At 46.3% G+C, this 14405-nt stretch overlaps 2 protein-coding genes across 22 annotated transcripts in view; both read right to left on the bottom strand.

Annotated features, from left to right (window-relative positions):
* Positions 1-8894, bottom strand: part of ZNF180 (zinc finger protein 180) — a 45793-nt gene extending 36899 nt beyond the window's left edge. For 2 of the 4 annotated variants that reach the window (XM_074369468.1, XM_074369466.1), the window contains exons 1-2: positions 6973-8894; positions 4180-4269 (exon numbers count right to left, since the gene is read on the bottom strand). In XM_074369468.1, coding sequence (XP_074225569.1) covers positions 4180-4230 — 51 coding nt within the window. In that variant the 5' untranslated portion in view covers positions 4231-4269; positions 6973-8894. The remainder of the gene's footprint in view (positions 1-4179; positions 4270-6972) is intronic. The other 2 variants (XM_074369465.1, XM_074369467.1) reach the window with 1 other exon arrangement.
* Positions 8895-9039: 145 nt separating this feature from the next.
* CEACAM20 (CEA cell adhesion molecule 20) overlaps positions 9040-14405 on the bottom strand; it is a 100138-nt gene continuing 94772 nt past the window's right edge. For all 18 annotated transcript variants that reach the window (XM_074369472.1, XM_074369478.1, XM_074369470.1 and 15 more), the window contains one exon: positions 9040-12156. In XM_074369472.1, the coding sequence (XP_074225573.1) occupies positions 12103-12156 (54 nt within the window). In that variant the 3' untranslated portion in view covers positions 9040-12102. The remainder of the gene's footprint in view (positions 12157-14405) is intronic.

Raw genomic sequence — 14405 nt, 5'->3', positions numbered from 1 at the left:
GTGTGTAGACAGTAAAACCACCACCTAGAATGTGTACCTGAGACTTGGCAGTTGTCCTTTGGCCCCCGAAGGCACCATATCATTGCTGAGCTCGAGACTCCCCTGTCAGGTGCCCTTTCTTTTCAGAAAATTCAAAGGATCAACCTCCAGAACCCACCCCAACTTACTGTCTTGAACTAAAGGCTCAAAAACCATGTTGTCACAAAAGTGAACACACACACATCAACACCCAGCCACCCCTTCCACCCACTCTGGGTCACTGACCATTTTGGGAAGATCTCCTGTTACTTACACCTTAGCTCCTGCAGTGTCCTTCAGGTAATGTCATCCACCATTTGCCTAGTGTTTGATAACGCACAGAGTACTTCAACATGGAATATCTCATCCGATTATCCAAACTCTTTTGAGGAAAGCAATGACACATCTATCTCACCAACACAGAAGTTAATGGTAATAAAATTTAGTGAACTCATTTAAGTCCATGGAGTTCACCAGTGACGATCCAAACACCGACTGTCTGATCTGAACTCCTCCCCTTTGCACTGCCCTGCCGCTCCACTCCACATCTGACCATTCAAGTTCCACATCAAATGCCACCTCCTCCATGAAGTGTTCCTGGATAGCACAGTCTCATCTCTTCTTCCCTTAGTATTTCTTAGCTGTCTTAGCACATGAACTTGCCTTCAGTAACAGTCTGTCCCCTGTCAAGTCTCAACATTCAGAGCCAGGCAGGTGATTGGTGAGTTGATGACCTGTGGTGGAGGGTCTGTTCTCTGTATATTTGAGGAAAGTTGCGAATTATTCACAGAGGATGGGATGGGATGGGAGAGAGAATTTTCTTGTGCCTGAGAAGTAGTGAGACCCTCTGGTGAGGAGGGTCTCTGGGAAATTCAAGCAGGGGAAACTTCAGCTTTCTAGTTTGGGTGGGGGTTACTTTTACTCTCTCTTGAATTAGTAATTAAGAAACTTTGGTGAATAATATATGCGAAAATGAATCATAAGATGTTACGTTATATAGACTTTAGGTATAATTGTTGTCATTTTGTGATTACAGTTACGTGTAGCAGTGGTTTTTAATCTGGCTATGCATTTGAACTACTTGTGAAGATGTTAAAAAAAAAAATACAGTTGCCTGGGCTCTATCTCAAGTCTACTTAAAAAAAGAGAGAGAGACAGAGAGACTTTGGGACCTCCACATGGGCCCTGCATATCACATCCCTTGAGCTGAAATGTGAACTCTGCCTTATGTCTCCTGCAGGCAGTAAAAGAAATGAACACAGCAAAGAGGGACAATTCTCCTGGTGTGACACCTATCAGAGTTAAGATTCTGAACCTCCTTATAGATATAGGAGTTTCCAGCCAGGACACCCCAAATACAAAAGCTTTGAAAATTGAATTCAGTAATAATTCTGTGATTTGGCTGGAAGCTTTGTTTTATTGCCAGAAGAAGCCTCCGAGTTAGGAAGGGTCTGTTTGGTCACCTTTGTTTTCGGGAGAGCCAGCAGCAAACAGCCCTAGGACTGACCTGCACACGGGCTCGCTATGGAGTGGGCAGTCACTCCACGATGGCCCTGCCAGTCAAGCCTTCCCAAGGCAGCTCCTGCCCACAACTTACTGCAACCTCGTCAGAGACCCTGAGCGCCAGAAACATCCAGATAAGCCGCTCCCAATTCCTGACCCTCAAAAACCGCGAGAGACAATAAATGTTGGTTGTTTTAAGCTGCTAAGTTTGCGGTGTGCAACCACAGAGAACTAAGACAAGAAGGAAGGTGTTTTTATCTAGGTAGCTCAGAATGTGTGAGAAGCGCATTTCTGCCCATGAGAACGAAGTCATCTTTCTCCCTGGCACCTCTCACAGGGCCTCGCACCGACTAGGCAATCGACAAATGTGTGATGGAAGCAAAACTGTTAGCGAGTAGATTGCTAATTCCATTGTATGACACAGAGGAGAATAGCAAAAGGACCATTATGATTCCCAGAAAACACACGAAGTCACTCGCTTAAAGTACAATACCAATGGCCACACCCAAACTCGTTTTACCTGTGCTTTTGACAAAGACGTGGATGTGCATGTATGTAAATGTACACGTTCATAACGCTCTCTTACACTCTTGCGCATGTGTACAGGGAATCACATGCAAAATCATTTACAGCAGTGCCATCCATAACAGCAAAGAACCGAACACCAAATCTCCATTAACGGCAAACTCATAAAACCCATGGCATATTTAGAAGCTGAAATCTGGGCACTAGGGGTGCACACGGGCATGGAAATGTCACTGCCCCCAGATCCTCACAGTGGACAGAGACAGGGAATGTATGTGTGGACATCTGCACACACACACGCACACACACATCGAGGCACACAGACACCTCTACATATTTCTACACCTACATACACTGAAAACCATGAGCCACACCAACAGCTCCAGTTCCACTGATCACCGCCAAGTTCATTCCAGTGTTCTCTCTCTCTCCACAGCTGATGGTGAGAACCCTGCTTCTCATCATCCTTATGATATTTACTCATCTGATCAAGCCCCCCCAAACCCCATAAGTAGCTAATTTCCCGTTTCCCCTGCCACTCCCTGTCCCTCCTCAGCCCACCTGGGCTCTGCCACTCCACAGGAGGCCACCCTCTCCTCATCACCCTGCCTGGGCTCTGATTCCACAGGCCAGACGGCCTCTCCTCGTGGACTTCCTCTCGTGCCACTTGGCTGGGGACTCCATGTGGATGCCCTAGCCTTCTTGCTTGCGCTGACACTCCACGTGGGGCCACCCTCGTGTGCAGATGCCCTCAGCCTGCTCAGGCTGTGACATGCCACACCGGGATGTGCCCCTGTCCCCAACATGTGCACGTCTCACCTGCTCTGGCTCTGACACCCCAAGCTGGACCACCATCTGAGTGGAGACTCTGACTACATGTTGACTGCCAATTCTGGGGTGTCGCCTTTGTGGTTGCCCTTCTTCCCTGTTCTGGCCCTGCCACCCCAAACCAGATCCCGCTCTCCCATACAGACATAGCTCACTCCACTTGGGCTCTGACTCCTGGTGCCATCGTCTTCACCCCACTTGGTCACTGATGCCCCCCAACATGGAAGCCCTTGTCACCCCCAGGCTGTGACACTCCACAGCAAGCAGCCCTCCCTCAACTGCAGACACCGACCTAGCTCTGCCCCACCTAATAGCTTCAGGACTGAACTGTTCAAGAGGAGAAAGGTGAAATTTTAATTTAACATTAAAAAAAGGGCTCTCCCTCTCACCGGTCAGCCCCACTGGATCCTCACTCAAACAGTAATAGCATTAGTTCCCGGTGCAGCTGTACCCTGAGCCTGCACCCATACTGTTTCCTCCACCCACCTCCGCAGGCCCCAACTTGAGTCGCACCCGCCCAGATTCTTGCCCAAACATCTTCCTGGGCACCCGCAGCTCAGGGAGATGCTGTCTTTCCCCCAACCTGGGCATCCTCAAGCTGTGATTAGGGAGCCAGGTGCACAAAGATCCCAGGGCCCTTGTCTCACCCACTAAAAAAAATTAAACATTCTTAAAGAATAGCTGCTGTAGGAAAATGCTTTAAATTGTTCATTTCTTAACCTTAAAATCCACCATGCAAAAGCACAAAAATATAGATAAGTAAATGAAAGCATAAAGTCACTTGGAATATAACTTACAGATAATCTTTGTTAACTGATCAATTTGGGACAGATTTTCTATGCATACACAAACTTCACCCCCCTTTTTTTTTTATCAGTTTGAAATGCTATTTACTTAACATAGATCATAAATATCTTATGTTGGTAAGTATGCGTTACTCTATCAATGGCTACAGTGAATTTCATTTCATGGTCTTACCATAACCCGTAACTCTCCTCCTGCACTGCACATTCTCATTCTTTCCAACTGCTCATTCTCAAGCACAGCTGTGAGCTGCTGGTCAAGGGGGAATCAGTACCCTAAGGGCTTTTGATGCAGGGTGCCAAATTCCTTCCAGAAAGAGTTATTTCGGTTAAAAGGGTGAGGAAATGCCAGGAGCCTCGTGAAATGTACAGTGTGTTAGATGCCTGCTGATTGGGAGGGACCAGAGGGCCCCAAAACACAGCCTCTCAAGCCCAGAGGGTCAGGCTGTGGGGCGTGGGTGGGAAGTTCCGGGTCTCCCTGGGGAAGGGATGCTCCACTCACCTGCGCACAGGCCCTCAGGGGCCCTGGGGGCTTCTCATCCCGCTCTTCCATGCTCTCCTCCAGGCACACGCAGGGGCCTGACGTCCTGAGCTGCAAGGGGAGAAGCCCTGAGAAAAGCATTCCTGTGCAAGTCCACTGTGGCTCCCCCATCCCTGGATTAGTCTCTGCTTCCAGGATGCAGTCACTATGGCAACTGTGCTTCCAGAGGTTCCTGCCCGATAGATTCCTGCCTGAAGAGCTGTGCACACACCTACAGTCCCTCAGTTCCTCTCCCAGGCCAAGACTGCAGCTCCAGCCTGGTTTCTGTTACCTGGGGCCTCTGGGCCACCTACCCAGAAACTCACATCATGCCCAAAGACAGCCTTCTGCCCACCGCCAAGATCCGCAGCACAAATCAGTCCCTCTCTTTTCCACTGGATCTGGGGACCCCCACAAACACCCAGCACACTGAGGATCCTCTAGTGTGCACCCTCCCCCTGCAGCCCCAAACCAGCACCTCTTCTAGGGTGAACAACAGGCCCAGACTGATGGCCCAGAGTTAAACTCCATGACTAATTGCATGAAGCTCATGACAGCCCCACCACTCCCAGGACCCCATCCTTCCCCTGCCCCTCCAGTGCCTGTCATGGGTGGACTGCCTCTCACTTCCTGCTCAAATAGCCAAGTATGCGCACAGAGCTGAGCTGCACCCAGGACCTGGTCCCTCCACCATTCTGGGGTCAGTGGGCCCCTACAAGAAGTGCACCAGCTCAGAATCCCACCTCCAACCCCTCCAGGCCCAGAATGTGTACCCTAGTTGCCTTGGTACCAACTGTTTCCGGGTCTGAGACTAGAACAGCCCCTGGCAAATCCCACCCTACGCATCCCATCCCCACCTCATCTCTCCCTCTCACCGGTCAGCCCCACTGGATCCTCACTCAAACAGTAATAGCATTAGTTCCCGGTGCAACTGTACCCTGAGCCTGCACCCATACTGTTTCCTCCACCCACCTCCGCAGGCCCCAACTTGAGTCGCACCCGCCCAGATTCTTGCCCAAACATCTTCCTGGGCACCCGCAGCTCAGGGAGATGCTGTCTTTCCCCCAACCTGGGCATCCTCAAGCTGTGATTAGGGAGCCAGGTGCACAAAGATCCCAGGGCCCTTGTCTCACCCAAACACATGTGTGTGTGCACAGAGGGAACCTGGCACAACCCTACCCTTCTGCAGCCCAGAATCTGCGGCTGCTCCCTCTACTGCACCCACCAGGACATCCTCAGGCTGTACCAGGGCCCCAGGACTGCCCACGCCTCCACATTCTGCCCAAATGCCAGTGCATGTGCAGAGCACAGACTTGGCCCTCCCCAGTCCAGAACTGGAAGCTCCAAATTCAGCCCTCCCAACCTAGCCTCTACTGCAGCAGCCACCACACAGGGGCCACCCAGTTAGGTTCCCTTCTCCTGCTGGCATACCCGAACACACAAAGCAGGCTCATACCCAGACTCTACATCCAGAACCTGGGCCCTCCACCAGCCTGGGGCATAAGTCCTCGCTCTTGAGATGAGAGGCTGCATCTCCCACTCTGTGCCTCAACTTCCCCTGGATACATAAAGCATCCACTAGCCTCTGGGAGGACTCTAGGGTCCCCAGCCCCACTGCCTGCTTACCACCAGAGCTTCAGAACACCCGAACAGTAGTCTAAGCAGAGAACTTCAGAATCAGGCCTAGGACTTGGGCACTCACCAGCCTGGGGGTTCTCAGGCTCATGGCAGAGCAGCTCCCATGGCAACAGGGTCCTTTTGCTTCCGCCAACCCAAACATGAACCCTGGCTGCCACCGAGAGTACAGCCCCTTCCGGGTCCAAATCTGCAGCCCAGACTCTGTCCCTCTACCAACTGGGGCATTCTCATGCCTGCAAGCTAAGTGGCCGGAGCAAAGGTCCTGGGAAAAACTACTTCACAATCATATAGGCAGCATCCTGCTTCCTCCCCAAACAGCTGTCGATTTAATGGCAACTGGTGCAGCTCTGTCATTCCCGGGCTCCAATTCTGTAGCTATCACCCACCGTCTACACCAAACTTGAATGTCCTAGAACTCTGCACTATCTTACAAGGGTCCATTTCAACCTGTGCAGAGAGCCCTCCGCCTCGAACCTACCTCTAGGCCCTGGTCTCTCTGCCAACCTAGTCCGTAAGCTATCCCCACCATAGGCGTCGGGGGAGGGAGGGCTCGCTAAAGCAGTGCTCCCTCTCCTGAAACAAGAAACTGCAGCTCCAGCTTGGTCTGTCCACTACCCAGGGCGCCTCCAGGCCTGCAAAAAGAGCAGTCTGTTCCAGCATCCGAGAGCCAACCGCCCAGAATCCAACCTCCCACCTCGTGCTTTCTACTCAAACAACTACTCAAGAGTATACTAATAATGACAGAGCCCCCCTCCGTCAGGAATCAGAATCTGCAACTGAGCACTTTCCAGCCATCCTCAGGTCCTCCACTAAACAGGCCCAGGCTAGTATGAGGAGGAGGCGGGGCTCTCAGGATAGCTCCCACATCCGAGCATACAGCCTGTCTTCCACCAACATGGGCATCCTCAAAGCATCCCAAGAGAACCACCTGACCAGGCACTCGCGCGCGCACGCGCGCAGAGCACAGTCCCAGAATCTGCAGCTGTTCTAGTATCACTACCCACTTTGGTGACCCGAGGGTGAAGCACCGCCCACGCAGGTTCCAAATCGCCCACCCACAGTCCCGATCTCAGCGGCCGGCCTAGACCCTGCGCATGCGCGCATGGAGGAGCCGGCGCTGCCCCGCCCCTCACTAACCTGGGCGTCCACAGGCTCGAGGGCCAGGCAGGGCCCGTCCCAGTCTCAGTCCCTAGCACGGCTCTGCGTCAGGACGAGCTCGGTTAAGCAACTCTCTGCCCCGATTCTGCATGCGACAGACTTGGGTTAAGCTAGTTCTGTCCCCTTCCCTAGTCGGCATCCACAAGGCCGCTTGGGTTAACCTCCGAAGGGCCGAGGTGCGCGAAAACAACAAGCCTCTGCGCGCGGGACAATGGCTGCCCTTCTGGCCGAACCCGGAAGTGCGTGTGGACTCCGCGAGCTGGAACTACAATTCCCAGAAGCCTCGGCTGCGCGGGCGACGATTGGGCGAGGACCCAGCTCCTCAGGGGAGGCGGGCCCGGGTGGTGGTGCTGCACAAAGCCTAATGTTCGGGTTGGAGTCCCGGCTGGGTGTTGAGAGTGGGCATATCCGTATTTTTGCGGGGCGCCGAGACGGGGAGCCAGATCGCAGGCCAAGGCACCGATGCCTGGGGAGTAGCTGACCTGGGAAAGGCTGGGCCTGGGCTCAGTTTGGCGCCCAGAAAAGACTGAAAACGGGATCCGGTTGGAAACGGCGAGGATCCCTCTCTGCCTTGTGAGACGGTTGTGCACAGTCTCCTTTGGTCCTCATGGGCAAAGATAGTTGCTACAAACCCGTTATACAGTTCAGGGAGCTTCTAGCAAGCTCTTCAAGAATCTGATACATGTTTGTAGTTAATAATAGTAAAATAGCAAGAATCCTTTTTTTTAAATTGTTGTCTTTTTTTCTTTCTTTCTTCTACCTATAAGGACTTAAGAATCTATTCCCTGCCCCAACCCCTTGCTCTGTGACTTCATCTCCTGACCATTTTCCTGGCTTAGTTGCAGTCACGCTGGCCTTTACACCTTCTCCAAAAACTCAAGCAGGCTCCCACCTCAGGACCTTTGCATGCGCTCTTCATGCTGCTTGGCAGGCTTTCTCTATGAGGATTCTCCCACCATTTGGTTTTTAGGCAAAGGTCACCTCATGAGGCATTTCCCCCACCAACCGTTGTAAACTTGCAAACGAACTCTTCACTTCCCATGTAATCCCTGCCTCCCCCATCTTTATTTTTTTCTCTTGAGAACTTTTCTCTAATATACTATATATTTTAGATATTTATTTGGTCTATTGACTATCAGCCTTCACCACTAGACTGTCAGCTCCTTAAGGGAAAGGATTTATATCTACTTTATATCTATCCACAGCACTTATTACGTGGCACATAATAGCTGCTCAGTAAACATTTGTTTTGAGTAAATAAAATACTTGTTTTATTTCATGTTAAACTATATTAACACTTTAACATCTAACATCACATTGGGGGAGTGCACTAATTAGGTTTATTTATTTATTTTATTTTATTTTAATGGAGGTACTTGGGATTGAACCCAGGACCTTGCGCATGCTAAGCACGTGCTCTACCACTAAGCTATATTCTCCCTCCCAATGTCCCATTAACCAACACAATTGCCCTGTGAGGAAATTGTCATGGTTATTCCTACCCCACCAGGGAGGAAGCTGAAAATTGGAGCCCTGCTGTATGAATATAGAGTATCTTAAAGTTTTTTCTTTTAATGCTGCCAACGCACTCCTGTAGTGTTCCTCACACAAATTCTGACTTTCAACAACAAAAATTATTGCTGTTGGAAATGTAATCTCTACCCCCAAAGTTTCTTATAATTGGTTATTGTGCTTGATGCTTTTTTAAAAAGTATTTATTTTTGGCTAACCTACTGAACTCTTATGAATTCTTATAGTATTCCATTTGATTTTCTTGGCTTCTCTACTGAGACAGTCATCTACTGATAATAATTTTATCCCTTCCTTACCAGTATTTTTAACCAGGTATTTCCTTTTATGGAAGATAAAACTGAAACCCAGAAAGATTATGTATCTTACCTTAGATTGTATTGTAAGGGCACAGCTGGTATCTGAGTTCAAGCAGACTGACTCTGGAGTAGATGCTCTTAATTTTCACATTATTCCCCCCTTGCCTACAATTCAGTATCTTTCTTACACATAATCAATACAAAGTTTGCAAACAAGACAGAGAAAAGTTTTGTATGTATTCATAACAGAAGCCAAAAAAAAAAGGTCCTACAAATAAATTTAGTAATATATGTAGAGACATTAGAGGAAACCTTCAAAACCCTACTGAGATAGTGTGGACATACAAATGCTGCCTTATAACTGTTGTGTTGTAAAAATGTTAAATCTTGCAGATTGATTTACAGACTCAGTACAAACATGACAAAATCACAATGGGTGCTTTGAATGTTAGCTCATCTTCCTTTTTTTCTGTTCAGTTGTTTTTGTTTTTTTTTTTAAGATATTTAGACATTAAAGCATAAGTGATATGTAATTTAAAACTGACTTTGTCTTTTGTTTGGTCATTTTTTTCCCCTTCAAAATGAACTAGATGGTAAAGTTTACTTCCAGGAGCACTTGAATCCCTGACCTAACCTGAATTATAGGGACTTTGGAACAGCTACTACTAAGGAACAGGAGCTCCTTCTACAAAGATGCCCAATTAATCCAGAGATTTATCTCTCAGTTGTCTGGGGATTGGCTGTGACCCAATTTTCATATTGAGGTTCTACTGGCCAGGAGTTGGGTGAGGGCTTAATATCTGAAGAGCAAGGAGGTTGAGAATCCATTTGCTTTAAAGACAAAAGATAAGGGAGAGGAAGAGTGTGACCTGTTCCTAGGATATTCGGTGGTAAGGGGAAGCAAGGAGGAGGTTCTTGGCAGAAAAAAAAGAAAAAAGACAGTCCTTGTCCTTTGCTTGATCCTCTGTCTCAAACTATAAATGTTTAAGGGACCAGTGCTTAGTTTGTCAGTCTCTACCCTTCTCTGTCTTCATCCACTCTCTTTGGGATCTGTAGAGGAAAGGGTTAACTTAGCAGGCCTGAGTTGCTCAAACCCTGCATATTCCCCACAAAAGGCCTATCTCCATGACTAGTTCTTGGTCCGCTTCTAGCAACTGAGCTTTTGTAATGTTCTAAGTGATAAAAGTGTTTTTGCGTGTCTCTACCCATTTGTCCAGATAGTTATACAAACAATGTGATCTATAGTGAACATCTGCTACCCTTCTGGGAGTCTGGAGCTTCAGTGACTGACCCCCTTTTAAAAACCTTGGACATTCAATTTCAGGGTGAGCCTCCCCAGTTGGCAACACTTCACATGTGTTGTCACACATTGTGGGAATCCCCATGTGACTCCACAGACAAGGGACACTGGGAGCTTATTCATGGTTTCCTCCAGACATTGCCATTGGCACCTTCTCCCTTTGCTGATTTTACCCTCTATCCTTTTGTTGTGATAAGCCATAAAAATGAGTATAAGAACTTCTAGGTCCTGTGAATCCTTTTAGCAAATCTTCGATCCTGAGGGTGGTCCTGGGAACCCCTGACACAAGATCTCATCTACCCCCATAACTTCAAATCCCAAATGTGTATCTCCAGCCCTCCTTTGCCTAGACTTCTATGAACTGCTTAATGCTCCAACTGATCCTTGACATGTCTAAACCAAATTCTTGATTTCCCTCTCTATCCCCAAAATGCTCCTCCCCCATTTTTGCCTCAGAAGGTGGCCTGCTAGTCATCCAGTTGCTCTGGCCAGAAACCTAAAAGTCGTTCTTGACTCCTCTTTACCTTTAGCAAATCTCATTCTCACATCTCCACCCTTGAGTTCCTCAGGACTCTAAGCATCTCATGCCCACTTCTCCTCATGTGCCTCATCCCCATGTTTCATTTTATGATTTCTCCTGTTATCTCTTAACAGCTCCTTGTTCCTTATCCTCTACCATGATTTGAAAAGACACTGCTTGTCTGACCCCTGCATACATCCCACGCTCATCTCTAGAACTCAGACTCACAGTTCTCCCTGGCTGCTGTGTCCAGCAGTGTTTGTCCATCCTTGTGATGCAGCAAACACTATGGCATCCCCAGCTTCTGGGTATCAGAACTTGGCCCTCTTAACTCTAGGTCGCTTTTGCCCTGTTTCTGTTGCTTTTAAAGAAACATTAGTCAACTGAACATAGCTACTGAAACTTCTTCAAAGAGGTTTTTTTTAAAGGCTTTTCCTCCTTTACAAGAGTAAGAAATGAGGTGCTGCCTTTCTGTTTAGCATAGTCAATCTGCAGTGGCATCTAAACAAGAGACCCTTGTATGTGAATGATTTATTATTCATTATTTATTATTATGATTATACTTTTTGCGCTCTCAGAATAGTTTTTTGGTAAGACTCACAGATATTTATTCCTTCTGAATATATACCCCATTATAGGAATAATTGTTAGTAAATTTGTGCTTTAGGATTCCATTAAATTTCTTCAGTAAAGGATAATCATTTTTTAGGTTAACTAAAGCACAGAATTTTGGTGAAAATTTTCCATCATTGAAAATTTTGACCAAAGGCACAATAATGAAATTTACAGTTCTCTATTCGGTCACTGTAATTGCCAGTCACTGTTATTATCAGTCATTACTAGGAAACTGAAACCTAGGTTCAAATAAGTTGTAATTGTCAAATGAAGTATAAACACCTACATTAACTTTCTTTCTTTCTTGAGTGGGGAGGTAATTCAGTTTTTTAAATTGTTTTTAAAATTTTATTTTAGTGGAGGTACTGGGGATTGAACCCAGGACTTCATGCATGCCAAACACATGATCTACCATTGAGCTATATCCTTCCTCCCCACTACATTAACTTTCTGGTAATTATTTCTTCTTTTGGACAGTTCTTTAACCAATGACATATGTACTTTGTGTGTGTGTGTGTATATATATATATATATATATATATATATATATATATATATATATATATAGTACATTTCTAAAAACCAATATGGATACATCCATTCACTGTGGCACATTTTAAAATAAAATAGTGTAGCAGTGAGTATGGGGGAAAAAAGAAACATGAGTCAAAAGCCTAAGATTTGGTGGGAGCTAGGGTCCAGAGCCTGAAAAACACATTGAAACAGAACATCATATGGTCTACAAAGACGATGTCTAGGACATAATATGTACACAGTAAATGTCATTGAATATATGATTGAGCATGGTTTCTCTAGGATTTCTGGAGAAAGGATCTCTGCTTCCGTTAGGTGGAGGAATTCATTTGGCAGTAAATGTTGTGCTCTGGATTCACAAGCACCTATTAAACAAAAAGAAAAAGTGAGTTCCATTTCTAGGTGAGCCTTCCTGGTCAACTTGCTGAAGGGGCCCAAACACTCTGGCATTCTCCTTTCTCATCCTTGAAAATTCCAAAGGTCTTCCTCCTTTCTCACTGTACTTCAGCCACACTGGCACCTCGCTGTTCCTGGAATGGCCCATGTACTTCCCCACTGCGGAGGGCAGACGGTAAGGTGACCCTTATAATCCTCACCTCCTGCTATTCATGCCCTTATGTAATCCTCCATTTGAGGGTAAGATCTGTGACTTGCATCCAACTATTAGAATATGGCAGAGGGGACAAGACGTATGTCATTCTGCTACGTAAGATCAGGGCATAAGATCTGGCTTGGCTTTGAAGTAGCAAGATGAAATACATGAGCCACTTAGGGAGAGGGCTACATGGCAAAAGACTGAGTGAAGACTCCAACTGATGGCAAGAAACAGAGGCCCTCATTATGACAGCCTGAAAGGAACTGAATGTTGCCAATAACCATGTGAGGTTGGAAGTGGAGCCTTCCCCAGACGAGCCTCAGATGAGACCTGAGACTTGGCCAACACCTTTATTTGCAGAAGACTCATCTGAGCAGTGCCTGGACTCCTGACCCCAAAAACTGAGATAAAGAATGTGTGTTGTATTAAGCTGCTAAGTTTGTGGTACTTCATTATGCAGTAACAGATAACAAATACATTCACTTCAGGACCTTTTCATTTGATGCCTCTCAACTCAGAATGTTCTACTCCAGACCCTTTGCATTGTTTGCTCCTTCTCATCTCTTCAGGATATAACATGCTCAGGTGGCTGGCCTCACACTCTTCCTCACATCTTCTCTCTTGTCTGCTTCTACTGAAGAGACTGGGAAGGATAGTACCTCACTTTCTCAGCCTTCCTTGTAACAAGAAAAACCATGTGACTGCACTCCGACCCAAAGAGATACAAGACGAAGTGTACTAGGTGAGATTTCCAGGAAGAGCTTTTGCTCTACTGATAAAAGGGAACAGATGTAACTCCTTTCCTTTGACCCTGATGAAGAGAGGGACCTAGGAGCTATGTTTGTACCAGTTCATAGGTAATTGGAGAGCTGATAGATACCAGCACAATCCATACAATGGCCTGAGCAAGTGTGATTCTCCTCTGGAGAATGTGAATCTAGAAACTTTTAAACATTAGTAGAGGGCATTGTCATATATAATCAGAAGTTATAGAGGAGTAGTGACCAGGGAACTTACATAGGAATTCCATGTGAACTGAGGAGAATGGAATGAATTCATGATCAGAAAAAACGAGCAACCACAGAAGAGAAGGAAGCTTCCTGATAACATTCTAGTCCCCATGAGGCCCAAAAGTAATTTCTAAAACTGAGTTATCTGAGATTCCCCAGTGTTCTCTCAATTAATCCCCACTTTATCTGAACTACTTTTGAAGTGTTTGTCTTAGTTCTTAAAAATCCCTAAGACACAGACATTCACATCTTGTGAGAATGGTTCATCCAATGAATAATGGAGTAGAATGGAATGGGATACAATGGAGTGGGGTGGGTTAAAGAGGAACAGAAGGGAAGAGAATGGAATGAAAGGAATAGAAAACAATGAAACAGAATTGAATGGAAAGGGAAAGGATGAGGAAGAGGAAATGAAGAGAAAAGAAGGGAGGAAACAGAAAGAAAATGAAGTGAATGTAAAAGAAATATACAGAATGAGAAGAAATGGAATGCAGTGGAATGAAACGAAAGCTAATCAAATGGACATGAATGTGAATAGGGACATTGACTAGAAGGGGAGGAATGGTAAGAAATAGAATGAATGGAATGGATTGAATATGTGGATGGAAAGAACAGGAATGAAATGGGACCGGAAGGAAAAGAATGGAAATGAAATAAATTGATGGGATGGAAGTGGAGTAGACAGGAATGAAATAGATGGTAATGGACTATGGAAGAAATGAATAGGGTAGGATTAAAAGGAAACATTAAAAATAAACAAAATGTAATAGGAAGAATTGGGAAGTATGGAAATGAATGAAAGAAGAAAGAAATGAATGAAACACAAGGAAACAGAGTGGAGTGGGACTGAATGCAAAGGGATGGCATTGAGTGGAGTGGATGGGAAGTGATGGCCAGGAATGGAACAGGAAGAAATAAGAGGAATTAAAGGAATGGAAAGGAAATAAAAGTAATTCTATGGAAAGAAATGGAGTGGGATGTAATGGAAAAAATACTAAACTGGATGGAG

Source organism: Camelus bactrianus, chromosome 9 (genome assembly GCF_048773025.1).
Source record: "Camelus bactrianus isolate YW-2024 breed Bactrian camel chromosome 9, ASM4877302v1, whole genome shotgun sequence".
Lineage (NCBI taxonomy): Eukaryota > Metazoa > Chordata > Mammalia > Artiodactyla > Camelidae > Camelus > Camelus bactrianus.
Note: the sequence above shows the minus strand (reverse complement) of the source record. Positions and strands in the feature narration are given on the sequence as shown.